Source organism: Carcharhinus amblyrhynchos, chromosome 11 (genome assembly GCF_965287045.1).
Source record: "Carcharhinus amblyrhynchos chromosome 11, sCarAmb.v2.hapA, whole genome shotgun sequence".
Lineage (NCBI taxonomy): Eukaryota > Metazoa > Chordata > Chondrichthyes > Carcharhiniformes > Carcharhinidae > Carcharhinus > Carcharhinus amblyrhynchos.
In genome coordinates, this window is record NC_137334.1 from 97,358,242 (window position 1) to 97,376,861 (window position 18,620).

An 18,620-nucleotide genomic window follows, 5' to 3' on the forward strand; every position below is an offset into this window, starting at 1 on the left:
GTGACACTACAGACTTCCTACAGAAACTCAGCACACATGGACCAGTTGAACCAGGAGCACTCCTCGTCACAATGGATGTCTCAGCGCTCTACACCAGCATCTCCCACAATGACGGCATTGCTGCAACTGTCTCAGTACACAATGCCGACAACTGCCAATCTCCAGATACAATTTTACAACTCATCCGCTTCATCCAGGACCACAAAGTCTTCACCTTCAACAACCAGCTCTTCCAGACACATGGGGACCAAATTTGCACCTCAGTATGCCAAAATCATTATATGTAGATTCGAACAAGACCTCTTCACTGCACAGGACCTTCGATTGATGCTACATACTAGCATGACATTTTCTTCCTTTGAACTCATGGCGAACAATCACTGAAACACCTATAAGATGACATCAACAAGTTCCATCCCACCATCAGACTCACCATGGACTACTCTCCGGAATCAGCTGCATTCTTGGACACACGCATCTCCATCAAGGACGATCACCTCAGCACTTCACTGTACCGCAAACCCACGGATAACCTCACGATGCTCCATTTCTCCAACTTCCACCCTAAACAGGTTAAAGAAGCCATCCCCATGGACAAGCCCTCCATATAGAACATAGATCACTACAGCACAAACAGGCCCTTCGACCAACAAGTTGCGCCGATCATATCCATACCTACCAGGCCTATCTATTACTCTCAATCCCATTAAGTCCCACGTGCTCATCCAGAAGTCTCTTAAAAGACCCCAGCGAGTTCGCCTCCACCACCACCGACGGCAGCCGATTCCACTCACTCACCACCCTCTGAGTGAAAAACTTACCCCTAACATCTCTTCTGTACTTGCTCCCCAGCACCTTAAACCTGTGTCCTCTCGTAGCCACCATTTCAGCCCTGGGAAATAGCTTCCGAGAATCCACCCTATCTATACCTCAACATTTTATAAACCTCTATCAGGTCGCCTCTCAATCTTCGTCTCTCCAGGGAGAAGAGACCTAGCTCCCTCAACCTATCTTCATAAGGCAATCCAGTCCAGGCAACATCCTTGTAAATCTCCTCTGCACTCAATAGCTTCCACATCCTTCTTGTAGTGAGGCGACCAGAACTGCACACAGTACTCCAAGTGGGGTCTGAAAAGGGTTTTATAAAGTTGCAGCATTACCTCCCGACTCCTAAACTCAATCCTTCGATTAATGAAGGCTAGCACACCACATGCCTTCTTGACCACATCCTTCACCAGCGAGGCTGATTTCAGAGTCCGATGGACCCGGACCCTAAGGCCCTTCTGCTCCTCAACACTGCTAAAAGTCCTGCCCTTGATATTGTACTCCATCATCCCATTGGACCTGCCAAAATGGACCACTACACATTTATCCACATTGAAGTCCATCTGCCACTTCTCCGCCCAGTCTCGCATCCTATCTATGTCACGCTACAACTTCTGACATCCCTCCAGACTATCCACAACACCACCAACCTTCGTGTCGTCGGCAAACTTACTAACCCATCCCTCCACTTCCTCATCCACTTCGTCAGGTGAATGGGGGACTCTCCATTCACCTGACGAAGGGACTAACCCCGAAAGCTTGTGAGTCTATTATCAAATAAATCGGTTGGACTAAAACCTGGTGTTGTCAGACTTTTTACTGTGTTTACGCCAGTCCAACGCCGGCATACCCACATCATTTCTGCAGGCAAGCCAGTTCTGGATCCACAAGGCAACAGCCCCTTGGATCCCATGCCCTCTCACTTTTTCAAGAAGTCTTGCATGGGGGACCTTATCAAACGCCTTGCTGAAGTATACACAGAATCTGCCCAGGCCACACTTCAAATATAGTGTTCAATTCTGGCTGCTACACTACCAAAAATTGTGGAGGCTTTGGAGCGGGTACAGAAAAGATTTACCAGGATGTTGTCTGGTATGGAGGGCATTAGCCATGAGGAGCGGTTAGAGAATTTTGGTTTATTCTCATTGGAACGACTGAGGTTGAGGGGTGATCTGATAGAAGTCTACAAGATTATGAGGGGCGTGGACAGAGTGGACAGTCAGAAGCTTTTTCCCAGGGTGGAAGAGTCAATTACTAGGGGGCATAGGTTTAAGATGTGAAGGGCAAGGTTTAAAGGAGATGCAAATTTTTTACACAGAGGACGGTGGGTGTCTGGAACTTGCTGCTGGGGGAGGTAGTGGAAGCAGATACAATAGTGACTTTTAAGGGGCATCTTGACAAATACAAATGAATAGGATGGGAATAGAGAGATACGGTCCCCAGAAGGGTAGGGGGTTTTAGTTCAGTAGGGCAGCATGCTGGGTGCAGATTTGGAGGGCCGAGGCTCGAAGGGCCAGATGGCCTACTCCTGCTCCTATTTCTTATGTTCTTATGTTCCTTGTTGTAATTTTCTTTGTTCACTTGCCACCCTCCAATCTTCAGGCACCTCACCTGTGACTATCGATGATTTAAATACCTCTGCTAGGGGACCTGCAATTTCCTCCCTAGCCTCTCACCATGTCCTGGGATACATCAGGTCCCGGAGATTTATCTGCCTCGATGCGTTTTAAGACTTCCTGTACCTTCTTCTTTGTGATATGTACACTCCACAAGACATCATTATTTATTTCCCCAAGTTCACTAACATGCTTGCTTTTCTCAACAGTGAATACTGATGAGAAATATTCATTTAGGATCCCACCCATCTCATATGGATCCGCATATAAATGACTTTGTTAATTCTTAAGAGGTCCTACTCTCTCCATAGTTAGTCTTTACCCTTTATGCATTTGTAGAAGCTCTTTGGATTCTCCTTTGTCTTATCTGTCAAAACAATCCCCCTTTTAAAAAACATTTAGATAGCTACATTGGTAAGATGGACATAGGGGAATATTGGCCAAATGTGGGCAAATGGTACTAGCTTAGTGGGGGGGAAAAAAGGCAGTATAGACAAGTTGGGCCAGACGGCCTGTTCTCATGCTGTAAACCTGAATGGCTCTATATCTGAATGACAGTGTTTGAGGAGTCATGTGGCACAAATTTATTAAAGTGACAACAAGACTTTGCTTTCAATGGCACAGTGGTTATCACAGCGCCAGGGACCCAGGTTCAATTCTGGTCTAGGCTGACTGTCTGTGTGGAGTTTGCACATTCTCCACATGTCTGTGTGGGTTTCATAGAACATAGAACATTACAGCACGGTACAGGCCCTTCGGCCCTCGATGTTGCACCTAACAGTGGAACCAATCTAATGACCCTCTAACCTAAACTATTCCAATGTTATCCATATGCCTATCCACTGACCACTTGAATGCCCTTAAAGTTGGAGAGTACACAACTGCTGCGGGCAGAGCATTCCACGACCTTACTATCCTCTGAGTAAAGAACCTACCTCTGACATCCGTCCTGTCACTAACACCCCTTAATTTAAAGCTATGTCCCCTCGTGTTAGCCATCACCATCTGAGGAAAAAGGCTCTCACTGTCCACCCTAAATAATCCTCTGATCATCTTGTATGCCTCAATTAGGTCACTTCGTAACCTTCTTCACTCTAATGAAAATAACCTCAAGTCCCTCAGCCTTTCCTCATAAGACCTTCCCACTATACCAGGCAACATCCTGGTAAACCTCCTCCGCATCCTTTCCAATGTCTCCACATCTTTCTTATAATGCGGCGACCAGAACTGTATGCAATACTCCAAGTGCGGCCGCACCAGGGTTTTGTATAGTTGTAACATGACCTCACGGCTCTGAAATTCAATCCCTCTACCAATAAAAGTTAACACGCCGTACGCCTTCTTAACAACCTTATCAACCTGGGTGCCAACTGTCAGGGAGCTATGCACATGTACCCCGAGATCTCTCTGCTCATCAACACTACTAAGAGTCCTTCCATTAGCCCTATATTCTGTACTCTTGTTACTCTTACCAAACTGACCAAAGAGGTGGATGGGGGTAAGGCAGTTGACGTGGTATATATGGACTTTAGTAAGGCGTTTGATAAGGTTCACCATGGAAGGCTTCTGCAGAAATTGCAGATGTATGGAATTGAGGGTGATCTAGGAAATTGGATTAGGAATTGGCTGGCGGATAGGAGACAGAGGATGGTGGTTGATGGTAAGTATTCGACATGGAGTTCAGTTACGAGTGGTGTGCCTCAGGGATCTGTTTTGGGGCCACTGCTGTTTGTAATTTTTATAAATGATCTGGATGAGGGTATAGTTGCGTGGATTAGTAAATTTGCTGATGACACCAAAGTCGGAGGTGTGGTAGATAGTGAGGAAGGGTATCTTAGTCTACAGGGAGACTTGGATAAGTTGCAGAGCTGGGCCGAGAGGTGGAGGATGGAGTTTAATGTGGAAAAGTGTGAGGTAATTCACTTTGGCAGGAATAACGGATGTGTAGCGTATAGGGCTAACGGTAGGACTCTGAATAGTGTGGATGAACAGAGGGATCTAGGTGTATGTGTACATAGATCCCTGAAAGTTGGGAATCAAGTAGATAGGGTTGTTAGGAAGGCATACGGTGTCTTGGCGTTTATTGGTAGGGGGATTGAATTTAGGAGCCGCAACGTCATGTTGCAACTGTACAAAACTCTGGTGCGGCCGCACTTGGAGTATTGTGTGCAGTTCTGGTCCCCACATTATAGGAAGGATGTGGAGGCTTTGGAGAGGGTGCAGAGGAGGTTTACCAGGATGTTGCCTGGTATGGAGGGGAGGTCCTATGAGGAGAGACTGAGGGATTTGAGGTTGTTTTCGTTAGAAAGAAGGCGGCTACGAGGGGACCTTATTGAAACATATAAGATGATTAGAGGTTTAGATCGGGTGGACAGTGATAGCCTTTTTCCTTTGATGGAGAAAGCTAGCACGAGGGGGCATAGCTTTAAATTAAGGGGTGGTAGTTATAGGACGGATGTACCCAGAGGGTGGTGAGGGATTGGAAAGCCCTGCCTGCTGCAGTTGTAAATGCGCCTAGTTTGGGGGCGTTCAAGAGATCCGTGGATAGGTTTATGGATGGTAAGGGTTTGGTTTAGGTTAGAGGGTCATTGTTTTTTAACTGGTCGGCGCAACATCGTGGGCCGAAGGGCCTGTTCTGCGCTGTAATGTTCTATGTTCTAACTCACACTTTTCCATATTAAACTCCATTTGCCACCTCTCGGCCCAGCTCTGCAGCTTATCTATAGAACATAGAACATTACAGTGCATTACAGGCCATTCGGCCCTCGATGTTGCACCTAACAGTGGAACCAATCTAATGACCCTCTAACCTAAACTATTCCAATGTTATCCATATGCCTATCCACTGACCACTTGAATGCCCTTAAAGTTGGAGAGTACACAACTGCTGCAGGCAGAGCATTCCACGACCTTACTATCCTCTGAGTAAAGAACCTACCTCTGACATCCGTCCTGTCACTAACACCCCTTAATTTAAAGCTATGTCCCCTCGTGTTAGCCTTCACCATCCGAGGAAAAAGGCTCTCACAGTCCACCCTAAATAATCCTCTGATCATCTTGTATGCCTCAATTAGGTCACTTCGTAACCTTCTTCTCTCTAATGAAAATAACCTCAAGTCCCTCAGCCTTTCCTCATCAGACTTTCCCACCATACCAGGCAACATCCTGGTAAACCTCCTCTGCACCCTTTCCAATGCCCCCACATCTTTCTTATAATGCGGCCGCACCAGAGTTTTGTACAGTTGTCACATGATCTCACGGCTCCGAAATTCAATCCCTCTACCAATAAGAACTAACACACCGTACGCCTTCAACCTGGGTGCCAACTTTCAGGGAGCTATGCACATGCACCCTGAGATCTCTCTCCTTCTCAACACTACTAAGAGTCCTTCCATTAGCCCTATATTCTGTACTCCTGTTATTCTTACCAAAGTGAATCACCTCACACTTTTCCATATTAAACTCCATCTGCCACCTCTCGGCCCAGCTCTGCAGCTTATCTATGTCCCTCTGCAAACTGTAACATCCATCCTCACTGTCTACAACTCCTCCAACTTTTGTGTTGTCAGCAAATTTACTAATCCATCCTTCTAAACCCTCATCTAGGTCATTTATAAAAATGACAAACAGCAGTGGCCCCAAAACAGATCGTTGAGGTACACCACTAGTAACTGAATTCCAGGTTGAATATTTCCCATCAACTACCACCCTCTGTCTTCTATCAGCTAGCCAATTCCTGATCCAAACTGCTAAATCACCCTCAATCCCATGTATCTGTATTTTCTGCAATAGCCTACCCATGGGGAATCTCATCAAACGCTTTGCTAAAATCCATATACACCACGTCAACTGCCTTACCCTTATCCACCTCTTTGGTCACCTTTTCAAAAAACTCCATAAGGTTTGTGAGGCATGACCTACCCTTCACAAAACCGTGTTGACTATCCCTAATCAATTTATTTCTCTCTAGATGATTATAAATCCTATTCCTTATAATTCTTTCCAAAACTTTGCCCACAGCAGAAGTAAGGCTCACCAGTCTATAATTCCCAGGATGGTCTCTACTCCCCTTCTTGAACAAGGGTTCAACATTTGCTATCCTCCAGTCTTCCGGCACTATACCTGAAGCCAATGACGACATGAAGATCAAAGCCAAAGGCTCTGCAATCTCCTCCCTAGCCTCCCAGAGAATCCTAGGGTAAATCCCATCTGGCCCAGGGGACTTATCTATTTTCATACTCAATTTCCTCTGGGTGCTCCGGTTTCCTCCCACATTCCAAATATGTGTGGGTTAGGTTGATTAGCCATGCTGAATTGCCCCTTAGTGTCTCAAGATGTGTAGGTTAGCGGGATTAACAGGGTAAATACGTGGGGTTACGGGGTTAGGGGCTGGGGGAGATTGTTGTTGGGACAGGCTCGATTGGCTGAATGGCCTCCTTCTGCTCTATAGGGATTCTATGATTCTAATTAATATTGCTGTATTTTTTATAGTTAAATTCTATAACAGAACTGTTGTCAAGGAGATATTTTACTTGCGTGTTTTTACTAAATTGATTTTCTGTGGTTTGCTCTGTAAGACTGTTTTAACTGTGTAACTTTAATCTTGTGGCCTTATATTTTCATTTTAATAAATCTTTTAATTTTTAAAATCCGAAAGGTGTTACTGGAGTTATATGCCTTTGGAGTCAATAGCTTTTCCTCCTCATTTTCAGAATATAAAAAAAAGTTTCTCTTTGGGATCTTGCTTGGTATGAAAAACTCTTTTATTCCATGAGGAATCTTGTTTGCTCAGCAGTCAGAACAACATGCAATATTGGGCAATGTCCCTATAGACAGAATATCAAGCAACATTCCAATACATGCAATACGGGTAATCCACCCATACTCATGCCAGGCAACGGTTCCATTTGTACCATATTGCTCGATGACACCGAAATGGAATACCAGACAACATCTCGCTACACAGAATATTAGGCAACATCCTCTTATGTGGAATACTGGACAATGACCCCATAAGGAATACTAGGCAACATCCCCACGCACAGAATGCCAGACAAATCCTCATGGAATAAAAGCGTTTCCTTATTTATTAGTCACAAGTAGGCTTACATGAACACTGCAATGAAGTTACTGTGAAAATCCTCTAGTCACCACACTCCAGCGCCTGTTCAGGTACACTGAGGGAGAATTTAGTACAGCCAATCCACCTAGCCAGCACATCTTTCGGACTGTGGGAGGAAACTGGAGCAGCCGGAGGAAACCCACACAGATATGTGGAGAATGTGCAAACTCTGCACAGAAAGGGGACCCAAGCCAGGAACTGAACCTGAATCCCTGGCACTGTGAGGCAGGAGTGCTAACCACTATACCACAGATCTCTGCACACAGGATATCGGACAATGCTCCTTACATGGAATACTAGGCAATGTTCCCATACACAGAAAAGCAGACAATGGGATATGCATCTCTCGCAAGGGCTGGATTTGTTGCCCATCCTTAACTTGCCTTAAGAAGGCTGTGGTGAACTGCATTCTTGAACCTCCCAGCAGCGCTGGTTTGGATTTTTAATGCTAAATGTGCAGAACATCAGCGATTGTGACAGCAGGGGTATACAAGACATGTTTTTTTTAACCAACGCTTACTTGTGCAGACTTGGTAAATCCGAGAACACTGAAGCACTTCCCATCTGTTTTGTATTTCATCTGTTCTTGATCCACTTGTGAGAATGGGATAATATCACTACCATAGCGGAAACCTGAAATTATACAGAGCCTTTAGCAAATTAAAACCCCCCAAGTCACTTCATAAAAGGTATTTATAATAAAATTTGATACCAAACCATACAATATCATATTGGAATCATAAAAAGTTTACAACAGAGAAGGAGGCTGTTCAGTCTCTCACATTCATGCCAGCTTTCAGTAGAACAAAGAAAATTACAGCACAGGACCCCCCCCCCCCACCCCCCCAGCAACGAGTTCCAGCCACCCACTACTCTTGACATAAAAAATCTGCCTCGTACATCTCCTTTAAACCTTGCCCCTCACACTGTAAACCTATGACTTTTCCACGCTCCTGACTGGAGGGACTGATTGTGGACAAGTCCCCAGGACCGGATGGAATGCATCCAAGGATTCTGAAAGAAATGGCGGAGGTGATAGTGGATGCCTTGGTGATTATTTTCCAAACCTCGCTGAATTCCGGGGAAGTGCCGGAAGATTGGAAAACGGCTAATGTTACACCGTTGTTTAAGAAGGGTGGCAGGCAAAAGGCAGGGAATTATAGGCCGGTTAGTTTAACATCTGTTGTAGGTAAAATGTTAGAATCCGTGATCAAGGAGAAAATAGCGAGGCATCATGAGGAGAATTGTTTGATAGAGCGGATGCAGCACGGTTTCGTTAAAGGGAAGTCGTGTCTGACGAATTTATTGGAGTTCTATGAGGATGTGTCTAGGGCGGTGGATAGAGGAGAGCCGGTGGATGTGGTCTTTCTTGATTTTCAGAAGGCATTTGATAAGGTGCCTCACAAGAGGTTATTACAGAAGGTCGGGGGCATGGAGTTGGGGATAGGGTGTTAGCGTGGATAGGGGATTGGCTGTCAAATAGGAGGCAAAGAGTGGGGTCAATGGGTGCTATTCAGATTGGCGGTTGGTGACTAGTGGAGTGCCCCAGGGGTCGGTACTGGGGCCTCAGCTATTTACCATTTATATAGATGATCTGGAGGAGGGAACCGAGTGCAGGGTGTCGAAATTTGCTGATGACACCAAGATTGGTGGAACGGCAAATTGTGTAGAGGGTGCGGAGAGCCTGCAGAAGGATCTAGATAGGATGGGCGAATGGGCCAGGAACTGGCAAATGGAATTTAATGTTGGCAAATGTGAAGTTGTCCACTTTGGTAGGAATAATGGTAGGAAGGACTATTACTTACATGGCAAAAAACTGCAGCATGCGACGGTGCAGAGGGACCTCGGGATCCTTGTGCATGAGTCGCAAAAACCCAGCCTGCATGTGCAGCAGGTGGTCAGGAAGGCAAATGGGATGCTGGCCTTCACAGCGAGGGGGATTGAATATAAAAGTAGGGAGGTCTTGCTGCGGCTGTACAGGGCACTGGTGAGGCCGCAGCTGGAGTACTGTGTGCAGTTTTGGTTGCCGCACTTACACAAGGATATTTTGGCCTTGGAGGGAGTGCAGAGGACGTTCACTAGGCTGATTCCAGAGTTGAGGGGGTTGAACTATGAGGAGAGGCTGAATAAACTAGGCGAGGGGAGATCTCATTGAGACATATAAGATGATGAATGGGATGGATAGGATAGAGGTGGAGAGGCTCTTTCCACTCAGAAAGGACAATAGGACTAGAGGGCACAGCCTCAAGATAAAGGGGGGGGCGGTTTAGAACAGAGTTGAGGAGGAACTTCTTCACTCAAAGGGTGGTGAATCTCTGGAATTCTCTGCCCATTGAAGTGGTGGAGGCTGCCTCGCTAAGTATATTTAAGACGCAGGTTGATACGTTTTTGATAGGCAAGGGGATTAAGGGTTATGGGGAGAGGGCGGGAATATGGAACTGACACATGACAGATCAGCCATGATTTTATTGAATGGCGGGGCAGGCTCGAGGGGCTAGATGGCCTACTCCTGCTCCTATTTCTTATGTTCTTATGTTCTTAAAAGCATCTGACCATCCACTCTATCCATGCCTCACATAATCTTGTAGACTTGTATCACGTCTCTCCTCAACCTCTGTCGCTCCAGTGAGAACAAACCTCTCCTCATAGCTCATGCCCTCCATACCAAGCAACATCCTGGTAAATCTTTTCTGTACCCTCTTCAAAGCCTCCACATCCTTCTGGTAGTGTGGAGACCAGAATTGAACACTATATTCCAAGTGCGGCCTAACTAAGGTTCTATAAAGCTACAACATGACTTTGCCAACTTTTAAACTCAATATCCCAGCCATTGAAGGCAAGCATGCCTTATGCTTTCTTGACAACCTTCCCCACCTGCATTGCCACTTTCAGTGACCTGTGTACCTATACACCCAGATCCCTTTGCCTATCAACACTCTTAAGGGTTCTGCCATTTACTGTGTATTTCCTATCTGCCTTAGGCCTTCCAAAATGCATTCCCTCACATTTAGAACAGAGAACAGAGAAAAACTACAGCACAAACAGGCCCTTCAGCCCACAAGTTGCGCCGATCATATCACTACCTACTAGACTTACCTATAACCCTCAATCCTATTAAGTCCCATGTAGTCATTCAGAAGTCTCTTAAAAGACCCTATCGAATTTGCCTCCACCACCACTGACGGCAGCCGATTCCACTCACTCACCACCCTCTGAGTGAAAAACTTACCCTTGACATATCCTCTGTACCTACTCCCCAGCACCTTAAACCTGTGTCCTCTCGTAGCAACCATTTCAGCCCTGGGAAAAAGCCTCTGAGAAGCCACCTAATCTACACCTCTCACCATCTTATAAACCTCTATCAGGTCACCTCTCATCCTTTGTCTCTCCAAGGGGAAAAGACCAAGCTCCCTAAACCTATCCTCATAAGGCATGCCACCCAATCCAGGCAACATCCTTGTAAATCTCCTCTGCACCCTTTCAACAGCTTCCACATCCCTGCTGTAATGAGGCGACCAGAACTGAGCACAGTACTTCAAGTGGGGACTGACAAGGGTCTTATAAAGCTGCAGCATTATCTCCCGACTCCTAAACTCAATCCCTTGATTGATGAAGGCCAGTACACCATACGCCTTCTTAACCACATCCTCTACCTGCAAGGCCGATTTAAGAGTCCTATGGACCCGGACCCCAAGGTCCTTCTGATCCACTACACTGCTAAGAGTCCTACCCTTGATATTATATTCCTTCATCCCACTGGACCTGCCAAAATGGACCACTACACATTTATCCACGTTGAAGTCCATCTGCCACTTCTCTGCCCAGTCTCGCATCCTATCTATGTCACGTTGCAACTTCTGACATCCCTCCAGACTATCCACAACACCACCAACCTTCGTGTCGTCGGCAAACTTACCAAACCATCCCTCCACTTCCGCATCCAGGTCATTTATGAAAGTTACAAACAGCAAGGGTCCCAGAACAGATCCCTGGGGCACTCCACTGGTGGCTGACCTCCATGCAGAAAAAGACCCATCCACAACTACCTTGCCTTCTTGGGCAAGCCAGTTCTGGATCCACAAGGCAACAGCCCCTTGGATCCCATGCCCTCTCACTTTTTCAAGAAGTCTTGCATGGGGGACCTTATCAAACGCCTTACTGAAGCCCACATAAACCACATCTACCGCTCTTCCTTCGTCAATGTGTTTAGTCACATTTTCAAAGAATGTGTGAGGCACGATCTGCCTTTGACAAAGCCATGTTCATTACTTTTGAGCATACTAAACTTCTCTAAATGTTCATAATTCCTGTCCCTCAGGATCTTTTCCATCAGCTTACCAGCCACTCAGGTTAGACTCACCGGTCGGTAATTTCCTGGGCTATCCCTATTCCCCTTCTTGAATATAGGAACCACATCTGCAATCCTCCAATCCTCTGGAATCTCTCCTGTCTCCATCACAAAGTTCATCGCCAGAGTCTCTGCAATCTCTTCCCTCATCTCCCACAGTCTCCTGGGGTATGTCCAATCTGGTCCCAGCGACTTATCTATCTTGATGCTATTCAAAATTTCCAACACATCCTTTTTCTTAATGTTCACATACTCAATCTTTTCAGTCCGCCCCGCGAGCCTGCAGTACAATCACCCAGATCTTTTTCCACCGTGAATATTGAGGTAAAGTATTAAACTCCATCTGCCATCTCTCCGCCCAAGTCTCCCATTGATCTATATCCTGCTGTATCCTCTGATGGTCCTCATGGCTATCCACCAATCTTTGTGTCATCTGCAAACTTACTAATCAAACCAGTTACATTTTCCCCCAAATCATTTATACATATTACAAGCAAAATATCTGTGAAACTATTTCCCCAAAATTTTCTTCTCTTTAGTGCCACAAAGTGGCAAAGAGTGAGAGTACAGGGCCAAAAAAGCGTGACAGATGTGAGTGTTTCGGGACACAAAAACAGCAGAACGAAGTGAGACTTTGGTGCAATAAAAGCAGCAACAGAGCACGCAAGAGGGAGGAAAGACAGTTCAGACCATAAAAATGGTAAGAGAGAACTCAGAACATTGAACATTACAGCGCAGTACAGGCCCTGCGGCCCTCGACGTTGCGCCAACCTGTGAAACCAATCTAAAGCCCATCTAACCTACACTATTCCAATATCATCCATATGGTTATCCAATGATCATTTAAATGCCTTTAAGAAACATAAGAAATAGGAGCAGGAGTAGGCCATCTAGCCCTTCGAGCCTGCCCCGCCATTCAATAAGATCACGGCTGATCTGAAGTGGATCAGTTCCACTTTCCCCCCATAACCCTAATTCCCTTGTCTGTCAAAAACCTATCTACCCGTGACTTAAATATATTTAGCGAGGTAGCCTCCACCACTTCAACGGGCAGAAAATTCCAGAGATTCACCACCCTTTGAGTGAAGAAGTTCCTCCTCAACTCCGTTCTAAACTAGTCCCCCCTTATCTTGAGGCTGTGCCCTCTAGTCCTGCCGTCCTTTCTGAGCAGGAAGAATCTCTCTACCTCTACCCTATCCATCCCTTTCATTATCTTATACGTCTCTATAAGATCTCCCCTCATCCTTCTAAACTCCGAGTACAGACCCAGTCTATTTAGCCTCTCTACATAGTCTAACCCTCTCATCTCCGGTATCAGCCTAGTGAACCTCCTCTGCACTCCCTCCAAGGCCAAAATACCCTTGCGCAAGTGCAGCAACCAAAACTGCACACAGTACTCCAGCTGCGGCCTCACCAGCGCCCTGTACAGTTGCAGCCCTTAATGTTGGTGAATCCATTACTGTTGCAGGCAGGGCATTCCATGAGAGACAGAGAGAGAGAGAAAGTGTGTTCAGGGCTGTAAAAGTGTTGACATGACATGAGATTTGGACCACAAAAGTGGGGAGAGACAGCAAAAGTTTGAGGCCATAAAAGGGGTGGGAGAGAGCGAGAGGTTGGGGCCATAAAGGCAGTAAGAGAGAGACAGACAGAGTTCAGAGTCAAATATATATGTAGCAGGATGGATTGAGATATGGGCCAAAAAAAGGGAAGGATGAATGACACTCAGTGCCTTAAAAGTGGTGCGAGAACAAGAATTTGGGGCAATAAAAATGGCAATAAGGAAGGGATTTGGAGCCATAAAAGTAATAAGAGTGAGTGAGAGTTTAGGACCACAGAAGTGGTGAGGGAGACAGAGAGAGAGAGAATTCTGGGCTATAAAGGTGTCAAGAAGAAGCAAGAGTCAGCGACCATAAAAATGACGAGTGTGCAAGATACAGGCCATCAAAGCAGGGAAAGAGAACTAGAGTTCAGGGTCATAAACGTGAGGGGAGTGAGTGAGTGGGGAGAAGTGGCAACAATCAGTTCCATTCAGATGTCAAGATAGAGAGAGAGAGTATGGGGTAATAAAATTGGTAAGAGAGATAGAGAGAGAGCTTGTGACCATAAAAGTGGCATGAGCAAAAGATTGAGATCGTAAAAGTGGTGATGGAGACAGATTTTGGGGCAATAAACGTGGCAAGAGTGTAAGTTTGGGACATTAAAGAGGCAAGAAGGAGCAAGGTTCAGGGCCATAAAAATGGCAAGAGTGAGAGTTTGGGGCCAAAGCGGCAAGGCAAAGCACCAGTGTTTGGAATGATAAAAATGGTGAGAAGGAGCAAGTGTTAAGGGGACATAAAAATGAGAGAAAATGAGATTTGGGGAATAGTGGCGAAATAGTGATCACAAACGTGATGATAATGAGGGTGAGAGTTCTGTGCCATAAAAGCAATGACACAGTCAGGGGTCACAGGCATCAAAACAGAGAGTGAGAGACAGCAAGTGAGAGAGAGTGAGAGCGCACGAGAGCAAGAGAGAGCAAGTGAGAAAGCAAGCAAAAGCAAGAGAAAGCGAGAACAAGAGAACGAGAGAGAGAATGAGAGAGAGCACGAGACAGAGCAAGAGAAAGTGAGAGCACGCGAGAGAGAGAGAGGGCGAGAGAGAGAGCAAGAGAGAGAGAGTGAAAGTGAGAGCGAGAGGGCGAGGGCGCGAGAGCGAGAGAGGGGGGCGAGAGAGGGGGCGAGGGCGAGATAGAGAGAGGGCGAGAGAGAGCGAGATAACAAGAGCAAAAGCGAGCAGCAAGGGAGAGGGCAAGAGCGAGAGAGTGAGGGTTAGAGAGGGCGAGAGAGAGAGAGAGACAGCGAGAGAGACAGACAGCGAGAGAGAGCAAGAGCGAGAGAACATAAGAAATAGGAGCAGGAGTAGGCCAACTAGCCCTTCGAGCCTGCCCTGCCATTCAATAAGATCATGGCTGATCTGTCGTGGCTCAGTTCCACATTCCCGCCCTCTCCCCATAACCCTTAATCCCCTCTCTTATCAAAAACCCATCAACCCGTGTCTTAAAAATATTTAGCGAGGTAGCCTCCACCACTTCAACGGGCAGAGAATTCCAGAGATTCACCACCCTTTGAGTGAAGAAGTTCCTCCTCAACTCTGTTCTAAACCGCCTCCCCTTTATCTTGAGGCTGTGCCCCCTAGTCTTACTATCCTTTCTGAGCGGGAAGAGTCTCTCCACCTCTATCCTATCCATCCCATTCATCTTCTTATACGTCTCAATGAGATCTCCCCTCATTCTTCTAAACTCTAACGAGTACAAGCCTAATTTATTCAGCCTCTCCTCATAGCTCAACCCCCTCAACTCTGGCATCAGCCTAGTGAACCTCCTCTGCACTCCCTCCAAGGCCAAAATATCCTTGCGTAAGTACGGCGCCCAAAACTGCACACAGTACTCCAGCTGCGGCCTCACCAATGCCCTATACAGCTGCAGCAAGACCTCCCTACTTTTATATTCAATCCCCCTCGCTATGAAGGCCAGCATCCCATTCGCCTTCCTGACCACCTGCTGCACCTGCAAGCTGGGTTTTTGCGACTCATGCACAAGGACCCCGAGGTCCCTCTGCACCGTCGCCTGCTGCAGTTTTTCTCCACGTAAGTAACAAAGAGAGAGCGAGCGAGAGCAAGAGAGAGCGAGAGCAAGAGAGAGATACAGGGACTGAGAGAGAGACAGCGAGAGAAAGAGAACGATACAGGGACTGAGAGAGAGAGCGAGAGAAAGAGAGCAAAAGAGAGCAAAGGAGATCAAGGGAAAGAGCAAGAGAGACAGCGAGAGAGCAAGAGAGAGCAAGACGGCAAGAGAGCGAGGACGAGAATGAGGGAGCGCGAGTGAGAGAAAAAGCAAGAGAGCCAGAGAGAGCAAGAGCAGGAAAGAGAATGAGAAAGCGAGCCAGAGAGCAAGAGTGAGAATGAGAGAGAGCGAGTGAGTGAGAGAGCGAACGAGCAAGAGAGACACTGAGAGACAGATAGTGAGAGAGAGAGTGCGAGAGAAACAGAGAAAGAGAGAGAGTGAGAGAGAGCAAGAAAGCGTGAGTGAGAGAGCGAGCAAGAGACAAGCGAGAGAGAGAGCCAGAGAGAGAGTGAGAGCGAGGAAGAGAGCAAGAGAGTGAGATAGAGAGAGCAAACAAGAGAGAGCAAGAGGGAGTGAAAGAGCGAGAGAGGGAGGATGAGAGAGAGCGAGAAAGAGCAAGCGAGAGCGAGGGAGAGCACGAGAGAGTACAAGAGAGAGAGTACGAGCGAAAGAGAGAGGGAGACCAAGGGAGAGCGTGAGAGTGAGCGAGCAACAGTACGAGAGCACATGCAAGACAGCAAGCGAAAGAGAGCGAGAGAGAGAGGTAGAGTGAGAGAGAGAGAGAGGGCGACGAGAGAGCGAGCGAAGGGGAGGGCGAGCGAAGGGGAGGGCGAGAGCGAACAAGTGAGCGAGCAAGAGAGAACGAGCGAGCGAGAGAGACAGAGAGCAAGCCAGAGAGAGCAAGAGTAAGAGGGAGTGAGAGAGAGCGAGCAAGAGAGAATGAGCGTGAGTGCGAGAGCATGAGCAAGAAAGCAAGTGAGAGACAGAGGGAGAGGGCGAGAGAGACAGAGGGAGAGGGCGAGAGAGAGAGGGCGAGAGAGACAGAGGGAGAGGGCAAGAGAGACAGAGGGAGAGGGCAAGAGAGACAGAGGGAGAGGGCAAGAGAGACAGAGGGAGAGGGCGAGAGAGACAGAGGGAGAGGGCGAGAGAGACAGAGGGGCAGGGCGAGGGCGAGAGAGACAGAGGGAGAGCGAGAGACAGAGGGAGAGTGAGAGAGAGACAGGGGGAGAGCGAGAGAGACAGAGGTGGAGTGAGAGAGAGGGAGAGAGAGAGCGAGAGAAAGAATGAGAGAGCAAGCGAGAGAAAGCAAGAGAGAGTGAGAGTGTGAGAGAGAGAGAGGGAGAGCCAGAGAGAGACAGCAAGCGAGAGAAAGAATGAGAGGGCAAGCGAGAGAAAGCAACAGAGAGTGAGAGAGTGTGTGAGAGAGAGAGGGTGAGCCAGAGAGAGACAACAAGCGAGAGAGAGCAAGAGAGAGCGAGAGAGAGCAAGAGAGCACGAGAGGACGTGTGAGAGAGAAATAGAGAGCAAGACAGAGAGAGAGCGAGCGAAAGAGAAAGAGGCAGAGTGAGAGAGATTGAAAGAGTGAGCGGGAGGGCGAAAGAGAGAGTGAGCAAGAGCAAGTGAGTGAGAGCGAAAGAGAGAGCAAAAGAGAGCAAGAGTGAGAGAGACAGCACGAGACAGCGAGCGTAAGAGAATGCGTGAGAATGTGAGAGACAGAGAGTAAGACAGAGAGAGAAAGAGAGCGAGAGAGAGCGAGAAAGCGAGTGAGAGCGAGCAAGAGCGAAAGAGAGCGAGAGAGAGAGTGAGAGTACGAGCAAGAGAGCAAGCAAGAACAAGCAAGAGAGCGTGCGAGAGAGAGAGGGCGAGAGGGAGAGAGACGGAGCAACAGCGAAAGTGAGCGAGAGCGAGAGAGATCGAGAGAGCGAGAGAGATCGAGCGAGATCGAGAGATCGAGAGAGACCGAGCGAGCGAAAGAGACCGAGCGAGCGAGACAGACCGAGAGAGCGAGAGAGACCGAGAGAGATCGAGAGAGCGAGAGAGATCGAGAGACAGAGCGAGAGAGTGCAAGAGAGCGCGAGACAGGGAGTGAGAGAGAGAGAGTGCGAGAGGGAGAGAGACCGAGAGCGAGCAAGAGCGAGCAAAAGGGGTCAACAGAGAGCGAGAGAGAGCATGAGCGAGAGAGAGAGAACAAGACAGCAAGAGACAGCGAGAGAGAGCAAGCGAGAAGAGAGCGAGCGAGCAAGAGCTAGAGAGAGCGCGAGAGAGACAGAGTGAGAATGAGAGAGAGCGAGCAAGAGAGAGAGTGGGAGCGAGAGTGAGAGTGAGAGCGCGAGCAAGCAATAATGAGTGAGAGAGTGTGAGAGAGAGAGAGGGAGACAAGGAGAGACAGGGAGAGAGCGGGAGCGAGAGCGAGAAAACAAGAACGAGAGAGCGCGAGAGAGAGCGAGCGAGAAGAGAGCGAGCAAGAACTAGAGAGAGCGCGAGAGAGACAGAGTGAGAATGAGAGAGTGGGAGCGAGAGAGAGAGTGGGAGCGAGAGTGAGAGAGTGGGAGCGAGAGAGAGAGTGGGAGCGAGAGAGAGAGAGTGGGAGTGAGAGAGAGAGAGTGGGAGCGAGAGAGAGAGAGTGGGAGCGAGAGAGAGAGAGAGAGCGGGAGCGAGAGAGAGAGCGGGAGCGAGAGAGAGAGAGTGGGAGCGAGAGAGAGAGTGGGAGCGCGAGCAAGAGAGCAAGCAATAATGAGTGAGAGAGTACGAGAGAGAGAGCGGGAGCGAGAGCGAGAAAACAAGAGCGAGAGAGCGCGAGAGAGAGCGCGCGCGAGAGCGAGCAACAGAGAGCGAGCAAGAGAGAGCGAGCAAGAGCGACAGAATGAGAATGAGAGACAGCGAGCAAGAGAGAGAGTGGGAGCGAGGGAGAGAGTGAGAGCACGAGCAAGAGAGCAAGCAATAATGAGTGAGAGAGTGCGAGAGAGGGGGAGACAAGGAAAGACAGGGAGAGAGCGGGAGCAAGAGCGAGAGCGAGAAAACAAGAGTGAGAGCGCGAGAGAGAGCGAGAGATTGCGAGCACGAGACATAGCGAGAGACTACAAGAGAGAGAGAGCGAGGGGGAGAATG

At 47.8% G+C, this 18,620-nt stretch overlaps 1 protein-coding gene across 2 annotated transcripts in view; it reads right to left on the reverse strand.

Moving 5' to 3' along the window:
- The window catches only part of LOC145350380 (DNA repair protein Ku80-like), a 248,251-nt gene that overhangs the window by 136,539 nt on the left and 93,092 nt on the right, over positions 1–18,620 (reverse strand). For both annotated transcript variants that reach the window (XM_080199652.1, XM_080199651.1), the window contains exon 9: positions 8,084–8,196. In XM_080199652.1, the coding sequence (XP_080055778.1) occupies positions 8,084–8,196 (113 nt within the window). The remainder of the gene's footprint in view (positions 1–8,083; positions 8,197–18,620) is intronic.